We start from the raw sequence: 23,784 nt of genomic DNA on the forward strand, positions 1-23,784 counted from the left end.
AGGTCTCTTGATTACCTAACCAACGATGGGTCAGATGATGGATCCGGACATCGTTTACATACTTTTAAGTGAGATCCGGCTTCAAAAAAGTACATAAATATCACATGAGTGGTCATAACTCGAGACAGGGTTGCCAGATCTTCAATGTTGTGGACTCGTTAGAAAGGTCTCTTGATTACCTAACCAACGATGGGTCGGATGATGGTTCCGGACATCGTTTTCATGCATATAATTGAGATCCGGATATATGTGAAAACACATTTTTATACTTAACTTTTGAACTACTTATCGAAACTTCAAACAATTCAATAGCAATTTTAAATACACTTTTTTGAACCCGGATCTCAGATATTTTGATAAAAATAAATTTTATTTATACACTTTTTTGATGCTGTGTAGCAGGGTTGTTAAAATATCAAAATATCAACTCTCAGCAACTACAATTATCCCGCCTGAATATTCATGCCTCAAATACAACTGCTTTTCTCTCCCTATTGAAACTCTCAGTGCCGAACATAGCCGAACACGTTTTCGGGTTTACACACTCGCGATTGACATTTTCCTTTTCTCTCTCATTCCCGCTTGCATGATTATCCAACCCTCACAGCGTTTAACCATAAAAGCCGGCACAAAACCAATTTCTGCAAGCGCAGTTTTATGGGACGTCATGCGTGGTCGGCTTCTAATAGCCATCTCGCATTCTCTCATTGCAGTTTTCGGAGAGATTGAGAGACTCAACGGTGAGAGCACATAGTCGAGGAAAAGGGGAGGAGTGATAGAGAGAGAATGATATCGCTGGGAATCACGAGACACAAGAAGAGATCTCACATGCTATAAGTACAGCCGCTATACTCTCGGATATTTTTGGTGCAGAGATAATCAATTGACAGCTTTTCTATCACTCATTTGCAACACTGCTGTGTAGTGTATTCATTTTATGAATGCAAGGAAGGCAACAACCACTAAAAGGTGGATTAAGTATCGTTTTTCAGATCAATTCATATCTTAAAATGCCTAAACGCTTACACTTTTGATATACTTTGGAAAACGAGTTTGAATTATAAATTAAAGTAAAAAAAAGGTAAGGCGGATATTATTTTTTATTGAAAATACCGGAGAAAGTAACAGTAAACGGAATCGACGTAACACCTTATAATGTGGCCCTCTTAAACCTTGCGGTTTCGTCAACGGATCCACAGGCGTGTATCGTTCTTTTTGCGACAAGACTCCGCCTCCCGGGTCTGCTAAGTGTGAAGGTATGGGCACGGGGAGAGGGCACCGAATACCTATATTTACACTTAGCATTTTTGTGTCCGCCTCGGGATTCGAACCGGCGACCTCTGGATTGTGAGTGCGCGGTCCGATTGATCCACACAGGCAGACAAGTAACAGTTTAAATCGCATTTCAAAAGCTATTATGCAATGACACGTTAAACAAGTACGATCCATATAAAAAGTGTTCCGACTTGGCCTGGGAGTTCCTTGACCAAAATTTATTGTTTTGTTTGGCAAAAGCCAAGTAAGGGTCGTCAATAAAAGACGTTTTTCAACGATTTTCATAAACCACATTTTTGCAAAAATCATATCTCCGAATCAAGCTAAGCTCTCCATGTTGCAAAGAAAAATCTAACAAGTTGGGTTTTTAATCAAAAATACCAAGACGTTTTCGAAACAAAATTGAATTGAGTTGTGTTTGAATAGAAAAAATCTATATTAGGAGCACTTTGACAGGCTCTTTTATCCCATAAATAAGAGTTAGTTTTAAATTAACTGAGATTCTATAAACTTTTTTTTGCAATAAATAATGAGTCTCAAAAAAAAAAAAAATCTTCGCTTATCCCCGGCACATTTGATTGTTTGCATCCTTATTTGCGTTTAATCAAGCCATTTGCCTGATGGTTTACTTCCCTAACATAACCGGCTAAAGTAAAGTTGGGTGCCACCATGATGGATGGGTGGGAAAACGACGTTCAAACAAGAGAGTGGAGGGGGTTGAAAGTGTTGTGTTTTTCGCAGCCATAAAAGTTCCAGGGAAAGCGTGCGCGTCGGGGCGGTCGGTTGCTGGAATGGGGTAATTTGATAGGACTTTGTCACGGCATGTTGTAAAATTGTCAACAATCGGTGCCTTGGCGGCTCGGCCAGGCTCTTTGGGGTGGTGGTTTATTGTGATTGGAATCACGATTTACGACGACATCGGTGGGCGCTAGATGGCCATTCTAACGCGCACCCGGCGATGATTCCTGGGAATTGACTGCTAATTTGCCTCTGGTTCAGTTGGTTTCGATTGGGATTTAGAGCTTTCATAAGGATTTGCGTTTTTTATGGTTTCTCGATTGAGCGTCCGATTGGAACTTGATCTGAGAGATAAATTCTACAGCTTATTAAGAATGTTACACTGAACATCAAACAAGTATTTGTTGGACTGAGTTCTTGTCAGTGCATCCTAACTCACCCTCATATAAATTCCAAACCTTCGCAAGCTGTTGAATTGCCTTCACCATGTGCGCAGCAAACATATCATATCTACAATGTCTCAAATTTCACGGCCATACCAAGGAATCGGCAAGCTGTCTGATTTACTGTGCACACCGGTTGTAGTTGACTCCGTTCGGTCCCTTCCGGGACGCCGAGGGTTGATCCAGACGGAAGTGGATGGGCACGACGACGAAAGTCATGTTTAAATAGGTGTGTGAGTCGTAAATAAATGGGGGAATGCTTTCAATCCTTTCGCGTTAGAACAACACCGGTTTTAAACCGGCGGCGGTTGTCGGAAGCTGGCTTGTGTGTGTTTGTGTACAACACGAGTTCTGATTCAGATTTGCACCGTGTGCCACGGCCGGGTCGGTAAACTATGAATGCCAGTCAAGAACGGAAATCGAAACTGGCGTTTCTACACACACACACACACATGCTCCGGTAGCTGAGGTCGGATTATTATTCATGAATGACACAGGATGTCTGTTTGAGGAACAGCTATGAGGTTACCGCTGGAGGCATCTTGTATGTTTATGTGGTATGTTGTAGACTTGTGGCGCAAAATGTTTCAGTTTCAATGTTTGAAATATTTCTGGTTGTATGTTGCGTTATCAGGAGCAACGCAGTTGATTTCGGCATACTTGAAAACAAAAAAACAGTTGGGGCTCAAAACAATGTTATCGGAAACTTTGAAGTAGTTCTTTAAATTCCCAAAAAAAATCTATATGAAAAATGTTTAATACACACGTACGTTTCCACATGCTCTGCTTTTCTCCAGTAGTTGGAATTTAAATCACGTTTTCCAGAGTCGTATGCATTTTTTAGAGAAAAAAATCAATAAATTGATCTGCCAGATATAAATCTCTGTAGTAAAACAAATCTTCATAGATATGTATTTGGAAATTTTTAGTATCGTCAAAAGAAATGACATTGGGTCTGGAGGTGAGACAGAGTCATAGTTACAAGTTCCTACCGACGGTAAATAATTCCTAGTTTTTCAGGTTTACTTTGTTTTCAGGAAAAAAAACATGCTCATGGCATTTTTCAAATCTCAGATTTTCAGGATCAGGAATTTCATAAAAGAGTAACTTTTGCTGAAAATGGACCACTATTATCTACACAAGGTGTTCAAAAATCAAAAGCATGAAAGAAACCATGTTTGGTTGGTTGAATTTGTACTCCCCTCGATGTTCTTTTTTTACTTAAGCGCGCTTATAAAAATGCAAATAACTTTGCAAAACCTTGATGTTTTGGAGTGGTGTATAAAGAGCCGGTTTCGTAAAAATTGTAACTTTTGGAATGAGTCAAAATGAGCTAAAATTTGGCCAATCTATGATTTCAGAGGGTAGCATCTTATTTCGAAAAGATCGGAAAATTTCACGAATGTTTCATATTTTAACATTGGAAATCAAACCATTAGTTGCTGAGAAATCGACATTAAAAATTGGAGGGTTGTTTGGGTGAGACTTATAAAACATTACATTTTCATTTCCATTCTTTGCATGGCAATATCTCAGCAACTAAGGGTTGTATCAACAAAATAAAAAAAAAAACAAACTACAATTTTCTCAGCTTTTCAAAAAATATTTTTTTCAAAATCAGCAAACATGGGCTCTGATTATGAAAAATGAATAACTACGAACAATTTCAAAAAAGTTATCTATACATTGCCATAACTTGAAAACGTGAAAATGTTACATTTTTTTAAATCAGTATTGATTCAAAATTTCATAACTTGGTCAAAGATTTTTTGCATATTCTGGAAATTTTTGAAAAGTGGGCATTTGATGTCCCCTGAAACATATCAGAAAATAAAAAAAATGTTTTATGCAAATCAAGTTTTAGTGACAAAAAGTGAAATTAAAATTCAACATTATTTTTGCCGTGTATCATTTTTTTCAGTGTAGTGTAAAAAAGTTTCAGCTGGTTTAAAAAATACAAAAATTAAAATAAAAAAAAGATTTCGTAGAGAATCTTTAATCAAACTTTGAAAATATAGGTACTTACATTTTAATTTATACGTTTTTGACCAAGGATCAAAATGTAATATCGGTATTTGACCAAAAAATGGATCTGGAATCTTATTTCAGTTTTTGAATGCCAGTTATTTGAGTCATATTTTGTTCTTCGTTCACTTCTAATAGATATTTTACTTTTTGGAAAATGTTTTTTCTCTTTCTGACTGTTTTTATATCAGAAAATCTTGTTTCGTAATTTGGTGCGGACTGGCTCGTTTTATGGGTTACTTAAATAAAAATAAAAACTTTAGAATTTGGAGGAAAAATCGTTTAAAAAGCTAACTTGCTCCAATGGTTGCAAAATATTGTGTGTTTCTTTTTGTTTGCAGAGGATTTTTAATTCATTATATAGATCTTTGAAATAAATATATAAATCTAAAAAAACTCATGAAAGAGGTAATATTCAATCTTCCAAAATTACACCTTCCAAATTTACAATTTTTTTACTTTGAATATTAAGTATTTTCATGGCAAAATGGTTTAAGTGCAAGAAATGTGAATGCATTTACGTAATATATTTTGATATTGAAATTACCACGAAAAGTTATGATAATAAAGTCTATTTAGGCAGATGCAATACGTCATCAACATCCATCACTTCAGCTCTGAGAGTTGATGTTTCAAATAAAGTAGCTTGAAGTAAACACGCCACACAGGAGGGCAGGAGTACGAAAGGAAAAAAAGCTCACATATTTCACCCCACCGGCGGAAGGTACCTACCTCGGTAATAAATTGGAAATAATTCGTTCTGCTTCCTCGGGCGACGGGGGTGAATACTTGCCGTCTGGCGGCACCGGAAGTGGCAGTGGGGCTGCATTGGCCTCGTCAGTCGGTTGAAAATCAGGTACGAATTTGGCCCTAGAGAGGAAGAGAGAGGAAGGAAAAATGAGAAAAATCAAGGGATGAAAGAGCAATTGAGGAAAAGTAAACGTAAAGAGTCAGTCGCCGCCAACGTTTTTTGCTCGATCGTTGGACTTTTTTTTCGTATGTGTATAGTTGATGTATGTATGTATGGGTATGTGGAATTGCTAAATTGCCTCCGATTTCCCAGATTTTTCCACGTCGACAAGAATCGTTGTATCACTTCTCTACTAGCCGGCGATCCCAGTCAGTGGAACACATAATGGGTTGTGTGCCTCGGGATATAACGTCGTCGTCAGTCCATGGACGATTTACTGGAGCAAACAGAAGGATTTGCGAGACTCCATATCCATCATTGGAGTTTACATTCCCATACATTCTGGAGAAGATTTTATTAGCATAGCACTACATATGGAGTCGGGTGGATTACATACTTCTGTGATTGCGTTACAATCGCTGCCGCGCCAGAATTGGATGCCCCAAAGCAATGTGAAAGTTGAAGGGATCATTCGTAGAGACCGTAGATCTACATTTTTTTTATTTATCATGCCCTGGTCCTGAGTTTCCCAGTTGGTGAATGTATCATCAGAATCGACAACATGAAGAATTAAATAGTCCGCGATCAAGACTCCACACTAGTTTTTGGTTGCTTTCTTAATAATCAAATCGCTAATGAAATGCTTGTCCATTTTGACGGACAACTCTGGCCAGTTTTGATTGTAAGAGAAGGAAAATAGAGAGTGAGTAACTTGGCTAACGGAGCGCATTGGAGACGTAGCCAATTTTTGGTGACAAATAGCCAATTTTTATAGCACTAATATGCTCGTAACTTATCCTAACATGAGGAAGATTCAACGATCTAAAACAGTATTATCCAATAAAGGAAACCTTCCATCACATTGATGCTCATTTCTACAATGATCATAATCATAAGAAATTCTAAAAAAATCGCAGTCGATTACAAAGTCATCATTTATCGATGACCCCTGATTGGAAAAGTCAAACCCCCTCCCACCGAAAGGGGTGTTCCCGAGGATAAGATGACGTAACGTGGAATTGAAAATAAATTGATCGGAGATGACTGACCGTAATAAGGGGATTTTTTTCCTTCCAATAAATCGGTAAATGATTGAACGTTCCCGTAATGGATGATAAAATATGCATTCGAAGGAGTTCCGTCCTTACTCGGTCAGCGGGATATTGGCAACGATTTCCTCCTGAGGAGCAGATTCCCACGCCAAAATCAGATCCTCTTCCGGAGCCATTAAGGTCCCAACCATCAAGCAGTAAAGTGTCACCGTTGATGTCGGGAGTGGCGTCGGGAAGAGACGTTGATAGTCACTTTTTGGGATTAACATGGGACGACGCGAATCGTTCGCGTCTCGCGCTCGCGCCACTTTATTGTCAGTTGAATTAAATTGGGTGACACGTTTTATTACAAAAGGGCGCTCCTTTTCCCCCGCAGTCTGATTTTTGTCTTCTTCCTGTTTGACGAAAAAGAACAGAAGTGGCAGACAGAAGTCTCTGGACTCGTTGTTGGCGATGTGTTTTGAGAAAGCGTGACACGCTGTAAAGTAATAAAGATGGAACTCTGAGTTTTAAGTACACCCAAAGGGTTATTCAGCAAACCATAAACACAGTCAACTGGGCACGCGGTGCATTTTTTTTTCGTTTGGCCGCATGTTAACTGAATCCAAGTTTACGACGGGCCATTTCACGAAACGTTTGTCATGTGTTTGGGTTTGAGATTTGTTCGGGTTGAAACCGTTCTGAAACAATTTCAAATAGATTAAGGAAGCGTATACATGATTATTTTACTACTTAAAGAAAAGCTAGCCGTTTATTCAAGGACTTGAAAATTTAAATGCTTCTATACAATTTGTCTCTAAAAAAATGGAAGTATTGCGCCCTGCAGGCGAAACAGTAAGAAAATTGGGTTTTCAATGAGAAATTCCAGCTTAAATCAGGAATTTTTCTGGTACCGTAAAACGGGTTGACTTTGATAGGTTTGCGATTTTCCCGCAAAATAAAGAGTACAATCAAAATACGTACGGAATTGTTTAGAATCATACTGACCGTGGTAGTGTTCAAAGTACCTCAAAAAGAACTTTTCATACAATTTTTAATGGTTCAAAAAGTTAGTTAACTATAGTTAAGAAAATGTTGATGAATGTCAATATTTTAAACTTCTCAATGTGTCATGGTTTTCTTATTGGACATGATTTTGAATCGGAAAACGGAATGCATTTTCGGATTCTTTTGACAATTAATCCATTAATTAAAACTAGCAACTTTTGGTACCCTAGCATTTATAGGTCATCGCTGAAATTTTCAAGTTATCGCTGTTTTAGTGAAAAAGACGATTTTTCCCGTTTTCGTCATTTTACCATTTTTTGCGCGTTGCTCGTCGAAAACCCCAGTTTATATTTTCAAAAAATCGTATCTGAGAGTATTGAAAACATAACTTCACCATTTTTAGATATATTATGTAAAATTTTCCGAGGAATCAGGTAACCATATTTTTAGACATAGGCTCTTTGGCCCCGAGACCTTCAAAACAGCATTTTAAGTATTCATATGACATTTTCAAATGTTAAGCTAGATTTTTGAAACTTCTTACTATTTTTCCCAAATAGCCAAACTAATCACCTTTCTTTTGCGTCTAACACAGCTAAAGATTTTTGAAAAAAGTGGTTTTTGCGAAAATCGACGAAAATTGCTATTTTTCGGTCCACCCTAACACGGCGTAAGTCATCCTAATGGTCAAACAAAAAAATACGGGTCTAATTATTTCGGCCAAGGAACCCCCAGACAAATTTTGAGTCCGATCGGAGAACTTTTTTCATATCATGCTGTTTTCGTGGGGAATTGCTATATGTATACATTGAATTGGGTCAAACTTTGGTTCACCCATACGAGGCTCTATACAATTTTTGCAGCTGTCCATGCAAAACTTGTACGCAAATATTCGAAAATCTATATCTTTTGAAGTAATTTTCTGATCGGCTTGGTTTCTTCTGCAAGTTTGTATTGATGAGGGCTATTCAGAAAAAAGTTGGTATGCGGATTTTTTGGCTAATTTTAATTTTTTTTCTAATGTTTAATTTCCCAAAATCCGTTTTTTATTTATTAATTTTTTTATAAATATGTTTTAGGAAACAAAAAACGCAACTTTTGAACCATGAAAAAGTATGGACAAAAATTTATGTCTTATAATTTTTTTGAAAAAAAAAATGTTTTTTTGGGAAAATCTGAATTTTACACGATTTTTGTAACTTCAGTCAAATTAAAATAAGAGGCAGTATTTGTAAATTTTGCTAGGTTTGTTCTAGAAGTCGTATCGAGGTGCTCCGATTTATATGAAATGAATATTAAGGTTTAAAAAAAAAACCATTTTTTAGCAGTAATTTGCAAAAGCTATTAGAAAATGTCAAACCAATCTTAGATGTATATAGCACATTAGGATGTAACAAAAATAACTTTTTGGCGGGCATTCAAGGGTTTGTTCAGGTGGGCATACCAAGCCCAAATCCAAAATATGAGCTTGATTGGACGTAACAGGAGCTGGCGTTCCGCCCTTCAATTTTAAATGGGATTTAACCCGTAAAAAAAGATTTTTTCAAAAAATGTCACTTTTTGAGGCATTCTGGCCACTGAAGCGTTTATTTTCAACATCATTGGCGCGTAGGCCAGATCCTTGCGCATCTTTTGGTGACATTGAAATTTGAAGCACCCTGGAGCTCGGTACAGACCTTCAAAGTTTGGCATTTTTTCGAAAAATCGGCCCCGGCAAAAAAGATATGCGTCGCGCCTCACGACGCCGTGGACGCCATTTGTTATATATACAATTTTATATATACCAAAAGATGCGCAAAGATCTGGCCTACACGCCAATGATATTGAAAATAAACGCTTCAGTAGCCAAAATGCCTCAAAAAGTGACAATTTTGAGAAAAATTTGTTTTTACGGGTTAAATCCCATTTAAAATTGAAGGGCGGAGCGCCAGCTCCTGTTACGTTCAAGCTCATATTTTGAATTTGGGCTTAGTATGCCCACCGGAACAAACCCTTGAATGCTCGCCTAAAAGTCATTTTTGTTACACTCTAATAGCACATTTAAAAGTGCTTCAAAAGACTTCGAATGCATCTAAGAGAGTTGGAATTGATCAAGTTTTAAGCAAATGGGAACAACTTTATGATTTTTCATGTTTATTGAACCTCAAACTTCAATGCCCGTTTTACCCCACTTCCATTTGTCGTAGATGGCTCATATTTGGCATGAGTTCATCTCATGTATAGACAAACAAACGCTGAAAGTTTCATCCAAATCGGAGCAGCTCGATACGACCTGTTGGTGAAAAACTCACTCTTAACATAAATTAAATTTGCCATCGAAAAATACATTACAGATAAAGCCACTTAAAGTTAAATTTTCAATGAAAAAAATATTTTTTTGATTTTTCAAAATAGTGCCCATGATTGGATTGGCCCTTGCTGAAAATATTTTACCGAAAAGTTGATATAATTTCCAATCAAATTGTTTAATAGACTTGATTGAAGACTGGACGTTTGATTGCTTAAATAAAACGAATGAAAGAAAAAGAAACAAGGAAATAGAAATTTTTTGAAAAGGCATTTTTTGTAGATTTTGCTCGTGGATGTTTAAAAATTATCTTTTTTTTCAATTATTTGCAAAAGCTATGAGAAAAAGTCAAACCAATCCAGGATATTATTCTTTTTGCAAACAGCCTCCAACACCCATACTTCCAGGTCAAAAGTAAAAGAATTTCTTTGAAATGTCTTCTTCCCGAAGACATAAATATGAACTAGATCCATAATGCCATTTCAGAGCAATGAAGCTTCAAAGAGTTGAAGATTTTTGAATCCCATACTAATTGATTTTTTTCAATGATTGAACCTAATTAATTCCAGCGACGTGAAGAAAGAACTGGACAGATTTTTTTCCATTTTGATTCTCAATTCTCTACTCGTAGATGTGAAAATATAAGAGTTTGACAAAACTAATAAAGAATTACTGCGATTTTCCCAAAAAAAAAATCCGAAATTTAAGTATGGAACCTTAAGTCAAGGTAATTAAATCAAACATTTTTGAAAAAAGTACCATGTGATCAATACATCAAATGCATGGAATCAAGACTCACATTTCGAAAAAGTCAAATATTCAATATTATGTCCTTTTGAAATAGAGGTAGCACTTGCCGAAAAGTTGAAGTTTAGAGCGGCTGTGTATCAAATTCTTTAACATTCTTAATAAATGACGAATCTTGTCGCACTCTTGGGGAAAGTTGTTCCTTGGGACACGAACTATGAGCTCATAAAGATTTTCAAAATATCTTAGGCTTAGTAAACCTAGGGGATCATATCCTGAAATACCACAAAATTGACCCGGAGTGTACCGAATTTGTGAATTTCAAGGGTCAACGTATTTAAAAATATAAAGTAAAACGTTAAACGTTGTCCAAAACATCATTCGATAGATTACAAGAAAAGTTTTCTATTGAAGGTAATTAGATTTGAATAATATTAAGTTGCAATCATGTCGAGACGTGTCAACCATCTATAACTCAACCGGAAATAAATCCTGCAATTTGCCGTTCGCTGATTTCCCATCCTGCTAAACAGCCAGGCCCCATTTCAACATTAGGCTCATTATGCCGTTCATTGCAAAAGTGCTCTTAAGGTGCACTAAATATGAACCCCGTGTGCTGCTCGTGGGGCAGCTGTTACTAACCCAAACACATTCTCACCAACACTTCTCGGACTAAATATGGATGGACGGAACGTGCCCAGGAAAAAAAAAGAACTTTGGGGACGTCGGGTACCCACCCCCCCTGTTTGTTGTTGCTGCTAAGGAAGCACTTGGCATTCGGCTCACATTACAATTACGACTGTAAATACATATGTTGCTCTTGAGAGTAGCGCGCCAGGAAAAAGAGGATAATTACACGCTCCCGGACGTGGCTCCCCGGCGAGGCCACAGAGTTTTTTCTTCAATGATTCAAGCTTTAAATAGAACGTTTGCACGTGTGTGCGTGTGAGTGGGTGTGTTGGTGCATTTTGTAAGGAAACAGTACACAAATAATTTTGCTCGAGAGAGTGAAAAGTTCTGTGTAAATACTAGAGCACTGCAAACAATTTAAATTAAGCGCGTCTTGGGGCAAAAAGTTGAAGGTTTTTTTAATGATGCAATCTTTTAAAAAGGTGTGGAACATTTCACGAGAGGCAGACTTTGCATTACGTAACGTTTCCTCGGTGCATTCATGTGTGGAACAAAAATTATCCCGGAAATCAACCTACCTCCGGCCGTTCATGCTCATGTAACCATCGTCCTCGGACTGGTTGCCCTGGGAGGGGCTGTCCGGTTCCACCGGGTGGGCGTGTATTACCTCGTGCTCCTCTTCAAACTCTGACAGGACCTTGTCCAGCAGTTCCAGCGATTTTTCAACATCATCTGTGGTGCTGTGGAAGAGAGAGAGCAGAACAAGTGAAGGGAAAATGTGATTAATTTTGTAATCAATTACGACACACACGATGATTGCGATAACGATCCCCCCTGTTGAGGGGAGGGGTGGTCCTGTGGGTCCAAGGGAAAATAAGTGCATAGTGTATAGAAATCAAGACTGAGCTCTGATTTGCTGCTCCAAGCTGCAATTGCAGTTGTTTGTTCTTGTCAGCTGGAGCATTTGATTTCGAAGGTTTTCCTTACAATAGTTGAGTTGTGCCAAGGTTTTTGCAAACAGCTCTTCACTCAAGTTGTTGCATTGTTGATCGAGATTGAGTAGAATTGTTTTGTTAAGTCGAACTATGCTTTCTAGAATGTGGGAGTTGATTAGTAGGATTTCCTGCCAATCGACTATGTCTTGATAATTCAATCTATTTCTTTTTCAATAAACACAATCCATCTTGATTATCATGAGTTGAATGGTTTGTCAGACGAGTTCAATTGAAAACTTAATTAAATTTCATGGCTTTGAGATTACCCTACCGGAACATGGATTACTGCAAGTCACGTTGCAAAAATATTATTAAAAATCTTAATGGTGAAGAAAGAGAGAGAGAGAGAGAGAGAGAGAGAGAGAGAGAGAGAGAGAGAGAGAGAGAGAGAGAGAGAGAGGCAATTTGAAAACTCTTTTTTTGTGAGATATCAGCTCTAAAATTTGTTAAACTTCTATAGAATAAAAAGGTGCAGGTGGTTATGTTACACATGACCAGTATGACAAAGAACTTTGGAAGATGGTTGTTGAAATTTTCGATTATATTGCTCGGTCCAAATTTCCCCAAGATTCACTGATAATTACGCAAGACTACTCTTTTGTGATCAATTTCGTACCCCTGAAACAGGCTGTTTGATTTGAAATGTTTTAAGATATAATATCAACGTCCTATCGAACGGGGACGGAAATTGCAAGTGAAACTGAAATAGAAATTAAATTAAATCAATCGACTTTTCTTACCACTCGAAAGTTACCAAGATGCAGAAATGTTTTAGCAAGGCTGTTGCAAGCAATCGGCGGCAGCAAAGTAAATTAACAGCACATATTAAAACAGCCTTTTTCAGGGCTCTAATTGATTACGAAATAGTTTCTAAATTTCCAGAAATAGATTTTCACAGTGGAATAAAACAATTTGCAACGCATTAATCGATTTATTAATTCCTGCCTGAAATAAGCAATTTATTTTAACTGCTTAACTTCTGGAAATGACCAAATGCAACTTTTTATGTCCAGTATCAAAAACCATAAATTGCCCCAACTCTAATGGTTCGGCAAATGTCCCCAAATCGGGACATCCCCGGGGCCTCCGGCCACTCCGGATTGTGGCCACTACTGTCGAAATGTCAAATTTAATGTCATGATCGGGGACGTAGGCCCCGCTTCTTTGCACCCATTCTCCTATACCTCCTTATTCGCTTTTTGCCTCGTCGACGATCCGAAAATTATGAGGTGGAGTGGGGGTAATTTTAGAACAGAGGCGCGGACCCATTTTGAATGATCATGAAAATGGCCCGTTGACCACTTGTAAAGTGATTTTATACTTTTTTCAAAATTAAGGTTTATTTTAAGCGTTTATATGCTAATCTTTTTTTTTATTTTTCGTTAATAAAAAGAAACTTATGATTTATCAATATTTTGATCCCCACTTTTGGATACAAATAATTTGTTCAAAATATTTTATAATTAAAACAATTTCACACGTTTCAATGTGAGTGAAACTAGTAAATATCTTCAAAACTTTCATCAAATATTTTTAGAAATATCAAAAAAATGTTCAAGTTTGACTTAGGTAGAATTCTGTAATAGTTGCAAAAATAAAAGTTTTTTTTTTAAATTTGCTAGTTACCCAAGTAACAATTTCAGTTTTGTAATAGTCTCAAAGAGTTTCTGTAGAATTCTTAAGAAAGTTCAAATGAAATGCTTTATGGTCCTACATGCTGAGTTAAATACCAGTTAAATCAACATTAAAGCCAAAATGGACTATTTTAGGAGGTTATCAAGAGTATTTTTGAGGAGCATGTTAAAACTTACCAGTTTTAATGTGTGCTTTATAAAAACATTATAGAGCTCTTCAAAACAAGATTAAAACTGCTTGGCTTGAAAAAAGGTTTTCTTGAAGTCTGTAATTATTCTTGAATGCTATATCAGAGCATGAAGTATTTATTTATTTGTTTTCCAGTAAAACCAAAAGGTTGTATATCAGAGGGAATGACATACAAATTTACTTGATTAAAATAAATTATTCTTATACGCAAATACAATGACTGATGGCAGATGATAATAATTTGGCAATATTATTTATTGTAACTAAGAAATATTTGTTGAAGTTTATACAGTTATGCCAAAAAAAATCATCGACCAATTTTCAAAGATAGCTCGAAAAATTAGTGTGAGCACTTTCAATTCTCTGAAAAAAAGTTGAGATTTTTTCAAAAACTAATTATTTTTGCTTGTTGTTGCTTCCAAATTCAATATGGCTGCGTTTTTTGCCCCTTGCTTCTTTCAGCAATATGGCGAAGTTGGATAAGTATAAATGCTCTTGATTAAATATTTTTTAAATCTATTCATTCTTGAGCAGCTCTGGCTCAAAACTAGCCAGAACATACCAGATTTATAAAATTCTTATAAGGGCTTTAATCAGAACCAAAATGTTTTATCATGGTTTTCTACAAGATTATATCGCACATGGCAGGACCGTAGTACATGCAACTTTTTCAGCTGCAAGTAGATCGCCTTCGATGGTGGATAAATTGAATTTCAAAATAACTGAATAAAAAAACAGAAAGGTTTTTTGCTTTTTAACGATATTTATTCATTCTAAAAACACACACAGCATGAACACACATAAGATCACTTAATGAAGAACCAACTGACGCAACTTTATTCGTGTAGCTTTATAAACACTGTCCTTATTATCACTATTGTTAAGTGATCGTCGCAACATTCACCGCAGTTTTTGTTCTTTTCACTTCACTTACACAAGTAGACAGCACAAAAGACCATATTATTGATTGAAATAGTTATTCACAAAAAAACACAGAAAACTGCAACAATAGCACAAATGACACCTTGAGCGCAACTGTCAATTATTGGGCGTAACAATACAGAAAACTAGATCTGCTGGGTTTTATTGAAGACTAATTTAGGAATATAATGTTTTATGGATAGCCTTTTGTATACCTTAAGTATTTATGCCAGTCCTTGTTAAATCTCAATAGTCTTTAGCAACACCGGAAAATGGTGGATAAGCATTTTGACTGCTGGAACTATTCTACAAGTTTCGATACAAAAGGTAACATTTTCACAAAACAAAAGCTGGCTTCCCGGTTACCTTTTAACACTACGGGTTTTGTTAAATAGTTACCTGGTGTTTCAGAATTTGCAAAACAGTTCCAGCTATCAAAATGCTTTTGCGATCTTTCCAAATGATGCTCCAGAAGTGTTCCCCAAAAACTATCAACCAAGCACACTTTATCGGAAATAAATTCATATTATTATCTTTTAATATAGATTTATTTCCCACAATGTAAGAACCGCAGGCGGAGTCGGATGTGTTCAGACAGATGAAAACAAATTCACTAAATCTTTAAAAGCACTTTTTTGGAGCCAATTCCAAGGCACACAACAGTAAAAACTATTCCAGGAAAATGTTATATATTATTCTTTTCATCAAAACTAAAAAACAATAAGAAACAACAAAAAGCCATTTTTATTACACCTTCAACGTAGCAATGAATTATCTAACTGAATATTCATGAATAATTGTTTAGGGAACAGCTTCACGTTCTGCACCGAACGAAGTTGCAGAGACACTGACAGTTTAAGTCTTACAGGGTTGTAAAAATGCTCTTTGAAGACGGGACTGATTTAAGGCAGACTTCGTTAAAGTTATTTGGCAACAAAACAACCTCTTCAAGATAGTTTAAAGTGTAAGGAATAAAAGCAAATTAAAACCTAATATATAATTCTTAACATAATCTTGAAGAGATCTTGAAACTATTATTAAGTTTTGTGACCATAAAACAAGTAGGTTTTAATCAAAGCCTTAGTAATACTTTATTGCACTTTTTAAAACTTTAATAAAAACTTATAAGAATACTAAGCATATCATTTGTTACTTGGGTATATTGACCCTTTTATGAACTGACCCTCAAACTTACATTGCACTTCCTTAGGGATTCGAACTCATTACAGTTAGACAACGAATTTGATTGACTATCAACTGATTCAGGTAGACAAAATGTGGAAATCGGAGGATCAGGTTTGCAGCAAATATTTTACAAAGCTTTCGTCGATCAACCCCCCCCCCCCCCCTCCACCATTATTAAAAAATGGCTCGAAAAACCAGAAGCAAAAATATATTTTCAAAAACCTTTAAAAACAAAGAAATTTAAGTGCATTCAGCTGAAATTAATTAAATATGCATTCCTTTGCATTTAAAATCATTTGAGCATGTTTGGGTTTCTTAAAAATAATTTGAATTTTAGTGAACTTTCGATGAAATAAATAAATGTTTTTCGCTTTTTTTTTTGAAACTAATGATAGCAGGTTAACTATTTACAAAAGTTAAAAACATTTTTTAAAAGTTTTTTTCATTGAAATGTTGAAATTCTGGCTCGCAACGATTTTTCATTAACCACACTTATCTTATACATGAATTGTTCAACATGTAATGTCACCACCATTTTCGAAATATAAAAACAAAACTTTAATTTTTTTTTGAAAACACAAGTACACAATATTTTAAAAAGACATTTTTTTAAATAACAGAAATTTAAAACATTAAAATAGCGTAATTTATTTTTTTTATTTTTTTTTAAATAAAAACAAAAATAAGGTGTACATATTTTGCAAACTTTTGTAGCATATTTGTTGTAATGTCAAAAAATGTAAAAATAGCTTTTTTTTCAATGTTGTTCAAAGCTTCAAAAATTTACATTTTTCAAAACTTAACTCAAATATGGTCAATTAAATCAATCTATCATGTAATTAGACCAATACAAACTATTTGTCTATTTCATCCATTTTCCACAGAATAAGAACGATTTTACGTTTGAAAAGGAAATTTAAGCGACTTGAAAACGGTACGTCTAATCGAAAAAATGAAATGCTTTTTGATTGCAAATTTAAACAAAAAACAACTAACAAAATTAAATGTTTTTCTGTCTTCATTGTGGCTCAAATGTTGCCTTTTTGATACACTTAAAATGTTTGAACAAAAAAGTAAAACAAAAATTTATAGTTTTTGAGAATATAAATTTAGTGGATTTATTTTAGCTAGTGGAAAAGGTAGAAAAAATATTTTAGAGTGTATTTTTCCACCATAATTTACAACTTTGCGGAAGACATTGATTAAGTAAAGATTTTTGAATTTTTACAATCCATTTATGTATGGACAACTGTTAACATGTTATGGACGAACCAATGATGCAAAATTCATTCTTTGATCATAGGAAAGCGCCTTACAAAGTTTCAGTCAATTAAAAAGTAACTTCCAATGAAATGAGTGACCTACAAGCATTTTTTGAATTTCTAAACTACAATTCAGGAAAAGACATATTTTTTTTAAAAATAATAAAATATTTTAGTAAATTCCTTGATAAAAAATGGGTAATGGTATAACTATAATCATGCTTTAAGCATTTTATTATAAATTTTTAGCTTAAAAATGTTGAAAATTGGTCTTCAAGTTGGAAACTAGCCAAGAAACCGATTTTCCGGATTTTCAAAAAAAAAAAAAACCTTAAGCATGCAGTGGAGATAAAGTCCATCACTTTACTATTTGCAAATATAGAACAAATTCTGCAAAATTGAAGATAATTTAACTTAAACATGCTTTATATATACTAATGGAGTCTCATTGTAGTCCACTGAAATCAGAATTTTATGTAAATGGATTTGAAGCAACTTTAACTCTGCTCTTGTTATGATCAAACTTTAGACCCCTATAATATGTTCCCAGAACACATACACAAGTTTTGAAAATTTAAAATTGGAAAAGTATGTCAACGAAAGCTTCAAATCTACTCGAATTTTTGCCAAAGCACCTGTTTAATTTTGCACCAATAATTCCGTGTGATACACACTTGTAAAAGAAACACCCATAACCAATTCCAGCTTTATCATCACAATTCATCCCCGCTAGCTGTCGGAAAATTTGCATTTCCCCACTCGAGAACTTCCACTTTGTCATTCGAGGCTCAAGTTTTGCCAGCTCCGGGCCCAGGCTCGAAACACCGCAAAAGCCTCCTCTTCAGATTCGAGCATTGCCCTCCCGTCGAGGGCGCAAACTTAAATGAATGATTTCATGCCTGCGCAGAGATTACGGGGATTGAGTTTTAAAGAGTGAGACACGAAAATGTTCAAGGGGCGATACCTGCTGGTGATCTCTTAATCTTGTTCAGGCCTGCACTTAGGGGGAGAGATTTGAGTAGCACACGTGTGTCGTCACATGGCAGCATCCCTAGCAGACGATACGCAGGATTCGATGCAAAAGGAGTCTAAAATTGCCGCACTCTGCATTTTTGCCCCGGAAAGGAACAGGTTTACTGTCAGTTTGCAATTCTCGAGTTGCTACTTTGGCTGTGAAGAAATTCTCCGGATTTTCACAGTTTAGTTTCAAATTGCTCAATAAAGAAAGATATTTGACATCAATGAATGTTTAATTCTTTTCTTCATACAATTCTTGACGACATTCGTTCAAAAATGTTTGTAGCACTTCTAGCTTGAACAAATTGTTTTAAAGTAATAATAGCTAGATGCTTAAAAACGTAGAGAATTTCTCTGTGGTTACTTGAACCGAGGACGGTATTTACTGTATGAGGTCGGGTGTGAGTGAACTTTCCCAGACAGGCTGCAATGGCTCTGCTGTGTCATGTGTCCCGATGTCGACAAAGTGTACTAGAGCACGATCCTGAAGGAGCAGCACCGCCCGCATACTGCAGCAGCATCAGCTGCCTGAAACGATGAGGCTTTTCTCTCATTAGGTTCCTCAAAGTTTCCCCCAATCTAGTAGAGGGGATGGAGAAGCTTATGGCGGGAAGAATTTAAAGGAATTTTCAACGCAAAGACAAATTTAAAGTATTTGAGAGGAAAAGATTTACGAGAAAGGTTGACATCTACTCGCTTTCTCTGTCTATCGATCTCACATCTAAATAATATTGTGTGAAGCTTATCACAGCCGGCCTTTCGTGCATATTTAACATTGCCAAGCCAATACCACAAGAATGACATTAGAAGCCATTCCATCACTCAAATTCTACCACTCTCATGCCCCCATCTCGTTTGTCGTCGTAAGCCGCTCAGGAATGAAAGTGGAGGGGGAAGTGTGACATCAACCGGATAGGGCCCATTTTCCGGTTGTTGGAGACCGTTTTGCCACAGGGCTGAAATTTGATTGAAATTTGAATAAATTTGCAGCACTTTTACTCAAGACCCTTACTCTTCAGGAAGCTCGACTCTCAGGACTAGGTGATGAGGACCAATTTTGTAATATTAATGGGCTTCCTTCCATTGGTTGAAAGTGCTTGACGTACAGCTGTCCTGGCCTGGATACTTGCTGCAAATGAAACGTCTTCCGACATGAACTGTCTGTTATGATATCTGTACTCAACACAGCATCTAGCACTAATTGTTGCACTGTTGTGAGACTTCCCATTTCAGAAACGCTCGACCAGATATGAGGTTCTTGAAGCAGTTGATTGATAAATTTCCGAAGCAACAATTGAAAACAAATTTAAGTAACCTTTGTTGAAATATGTGATTGAGTTTCGATGATTTTGATTGTAAAAAGAGCCAACAAATCAGAATTAGAAAAAAAAAACTTTTACTGATCTCCCAAAAAGAGCTTACATTCAAATATCTTCAACGATGATGTGGTCTACAAAGCAGGTGGGATTGAAAACGATACAAATTTCTCTCAGCAAATCCCACATGATACCTTGTAGTCAATACTCCTAGAAAGGAATACACAATGGAAGAGCTTTGAAAGCCATTTTGATTCTACTAGCCATCCTTTCTTATCGTCGAGGAGTATAAAGAACAATCAGGAAATCATAATCATAAAAGCCTATTATTGGTGTATACGTTTCGTTTATGAATAAAAATATCATGGTTGGGAGCGAATCATATGGCTTACGATAGAATAATATGTATTCAACTAAGAATGCTCATTTGAAACAACTGTTGTACAACAATTGATCTAGGTAAAAATGCTTCTGAGTGATTCTCAGAAATTGGAAATATCTCTTCATATATCTGATTCTAAGATGAATGATGAAGCAGTTGTAATTGAGAACTATTCTAGTTCATAAACTTGAAGATTGCTATTTGCACCAGGTGAATTTGATAGTTACAATTACACAGCCTAACAGAAATTGATTAATTCCGTGTCGCTGAGGCCAACATATGGTTTCCCTTAGTAATATGAATCCGAATGCATGACTAAATTTACATTGTTTTTGGAAAGCTGAGGAACTAGCTACCTTATAAGGATATGAAAGTATTTGTATATTTTTTAAACAACAAGGACAACAGAAATTCCGTAACTTATTTGCACCCTTCTAACACAAAAAGCCAATTTCAGCTAACACGTAGCACATAATTTCAAACGATTACCAAATAAACCCATCAGGCACCATGGCATAAACAAAAGAAAAGGATAGCATTGACACTGAAGGATATTTCCCAGTAGGCGTCGGCGGTGCGTGGCGCCGTACGTGATGTGAAGGGCAAATGGAAGGTATCTCCCAAGCCTACTTTGTATCGCCATCCCACTGCCACAGAGAATGCGTGTTAAAATTATTACATTTCCGTTCTGGTGTTGTTTGTTGTGTTTGCTCTGCCTTTTTGGACCTTCACGTCGAACAAATTCACACTGGTTTGCCGCCTATCTACAATAGATTCACCTTTAAATGCTCTTCAATTCGTTAAAGGAGAAAGTGTCGGAGAATTGTTCGATGAAAGTCACATTTTTTGACTAATGGGCCATTGAACCATTATACCATGGGCCATTGGGTGTTTAGGAAGTCGTTTTAAGCAACTTATGTTTTACGAAAAACTTTACTTCTCTTGTTTTATTTTTAGTATTTTAGTTTGCATTTATCTTGTTAAATTTAAGTTTGTTTTTGGTAGTATTTGGCCTATTCTACCACCTCCCATCATTCTAATCATGATATCTAATTTTTTCTTGTTTTTACAGCCGCTTTTCCAATGTTTTGCTTGTTTTTCACATTTGCTGCTATAAAATGGTACCATTATCATTTAAATTGTAAAAATGAGTAGAGGCAAGTTATGGGACACTTAAAAAAATTACTGCACTTACTTCTTTTTACTTAAAATATAGGAAATGTTATTAAAAACCAAAATCAAAGTTGACCCTTAAAAAATGACATTTTTAAAAACATTGGCAAAGTCACATTAAACAAGTCAAACTTCCAACCTCTAAAAAATTCTACAATTTTGAGAGTTCTTCTTGCCAATACTTTTTAAAGATCAAAAATTGGTTGAAAATAGTAGTTTATGCAACAAGTTGCAAAAATAGGATTTTTTCAGCACGAGTCGTACATTTATCCAACGAGGTTCACCGATTTCCATACAACATTTTTTTGCAATTCCAAAAAACAGACACTGAGTGAAGTTTAATGTCAAATTTTCATGTATTTTGTCAATAAATCGTTTAAATCAAAAAATGTTGAAAAGTGTTACTTTTCGAAACAAGTGCTGAAAAGTTCAACTTTTCAGCACCCATTTGAGTGCTGAAAAGTAGAACTTTTCAGCATTTATTTTGAAAAGTGTTGCTATTCGATTCTGTTATTTTTGGTACAGAAAAGTAGGCTATTTCGTCGTTCAAGAATGACAGGAAAAGTAAGTAGTTTCACGACGGAATTGCAAAAATGTATTTTTCAGATCGAAGCCCGTCTAGAGGCGGGATTAGGTTGTAGAGGGTTAACAATGAATGTGTCAACGTATCAACGTCATTTTGAAATCTACCTAAAATCTTGTCCTATCTTCAATATTATCTACAATCACTTAACTTGGTTCTTTTTTTTGGAATTTGGTATTAAGTCGTTTTGAGTTTAAGCAAAAAAGGCTAATTTCACACTTCACCCAGCAAACCATCCGATAGCAAAAGCATGCACAATGTAAAATTTGTAAAATTTGCACCATAACAGTTTTTTTTTCTTATTTGAAGGTTCAGAATACAGCTGAATAGTATCCTGATCACCATGAATGATAATTCTATGGTTCAAAAAGTAATAAAAAGTAATTTTTTATAGGCAATGCTAGTCCACGTGGTAGCTGTTTGACATGTGGCGTCGCGGTGTTCATCAAGCATTCATAGCATGCTAAGGAAAATTTGATGCTTTTCTGGGGAAAACCGTTGGTTCCAAAAACCCTGGATGTATTGCCGTTGAGCTTGATGGGCGTTGAACGAATCGACCTGGTCTCTTAGGAAAAGTTGTTCTCCAGACAATTCCGCTCATTTTTGGCCATCCTAGAAGTTTCTACATGTTTTCCCCAGGCATGAGGAGCGAATGAACGAAAATTCAAAATTTCCCATAGTAATTTCCATGTAAACTTGAACCCGCTTGAGACAAGCCAGTTTTCAACCAAATGAGCTGAAATTTGGCTTGAGAGTCTTTATGGGTATGCCCTATAAGGGGAACTTGATCTGAGAACTTTTCAAAATCCGTACCACATCATCTTTTTGAGCAAAAACTTGTAATATTGTGTGTGTGCAACCAACCAAACGGGACCACGCGGTCGCTTCTAACAAATTGAGGTGTTTCCATGGATTTTTTTAGATTTTAACATTCTATACATGCAAAAAACTTGCAGAGGCATTTGGATAGTATTAGCTCTGCCGAGCTACGATGACTCATTTCTACGCTGGATAGCCGAGCACGAGGTACCTCAGATTGAATCGACAAGCTCCGTCTAAAGAACGTTTGCATCAATCGGATTCAAACGTTATTTAGAACTTTCGAACCCTTGTCAAATGGACAAAGACCCAGCGCGTATTTAGTTGGTAGTAACAGTATTCCCTATTCCAGTCATAGCTCACCAAGCCGTGATGGCGTAGTGGTTAGCATTTTTGCTTACCCCACTTCGAGCGACTTTGATTTTTCGTTCATATTCAGTATTTCAAATATTTCTAAGCCTTAAACTTTCTCGTTGGGAGCAGATGGGCATCAAACTCAGGACCATTCGTTTGCAAAGCGAACACCGTAACCAGTCAGGCACGGCCGCTCCTTGAGCAAAATCATGTAATATTGTATCGAAAAGAAAAAAAATATTGATTTTGCACACCTCAAAAGAAAACATCAATCCGGAGGGAGCCATATCCAGATTAATAAACCCGCAAAAAAAGCAAAGCAATCCACTATAACGACTCCCTGGGTATTTTCTGGTCACTGTTGCAAGTTTCTGCTCATTTCTAGGCGTCCGAAGGTTATGTGAGGTGAGTCATTCAAAACCTTTTTTTACGCAAATAGACCGACGTATTTCTTCCCATCCGATAGAAGGCGTGATCAGGCAAATCTAGTCTCGAAAAATGCCACCGGGTCCATCTGGGATTAAACCCAGGCCTTACTGGGGTGAGAGGCTACCACGCTAACTACTACACCACCGGAACCGGACGCCTAGACCGTGCCCCAACCATCTCGGCATCCTCTGAGAACTTTCAAAGTTTTTTAATTTGAAATAAAAATAGTTGAGAATATTTTTTCACTGCATTTCAACTATTTTTTAAATTAGAAACATGCTTTGAAACAAATGAATCCACCCTCAAGCGAGTAAGTAATGATTTAATTATGGCTGACTTCACCTTAAACAGCATGGCTTCTTGCAAAGTTTAATTGCAATCAGAGCAACTTGTACCATAAAAGAGATTTATTCATCGAACCAAGTGTAAC

At 36.2% G+C, this 23,784-nt stretch overlaps 1 protein-coding gene across 10 annotated transcripts in view; it reads right to left on the reverse strand.

Annotated features, from left to right (window-relative positions):
- Positions 1-23,784, reverse strand: part of LOC120414646 (uncharacterized) — a 214,374-nt gene that overhangs the window by 75,111 nt on the left and 115,479 nt on the right. For all 10 annotated transcript variants that reach the window (XM_052707913.1, XM_039575893.2, XM_039575887.2 and 7 more), the window contains exons 4-5: positions 11,673-11,834; positions 5,214-5,351 (exon numbers count right to left, since the gene is read on the reverse strand). In XM_052707913.1, the coding sequence (XP_052563873.1) occupies positions 5,214-5,351; positions 11,673-11,834 (300 nt within the window). The remainder of the gene's footprint in view (positions 1-5,213; positions 5,352-11,672; positions 11,835-23,784) is intronic.

Source organism: Culex pipiens, chromosome 2 (genome assembly GCF_016801865.2).
Source record: "Culex pipiens pallens isolate TS chromosome 2, TS_CPP_V2, whole genome shotgun sequence".
NCBI classification, from domain to species: Eukaryota; Metazoa; Arthropoda; class Insecta; order Diptera; family Culicidae; genus Culex; species Culex pipiens.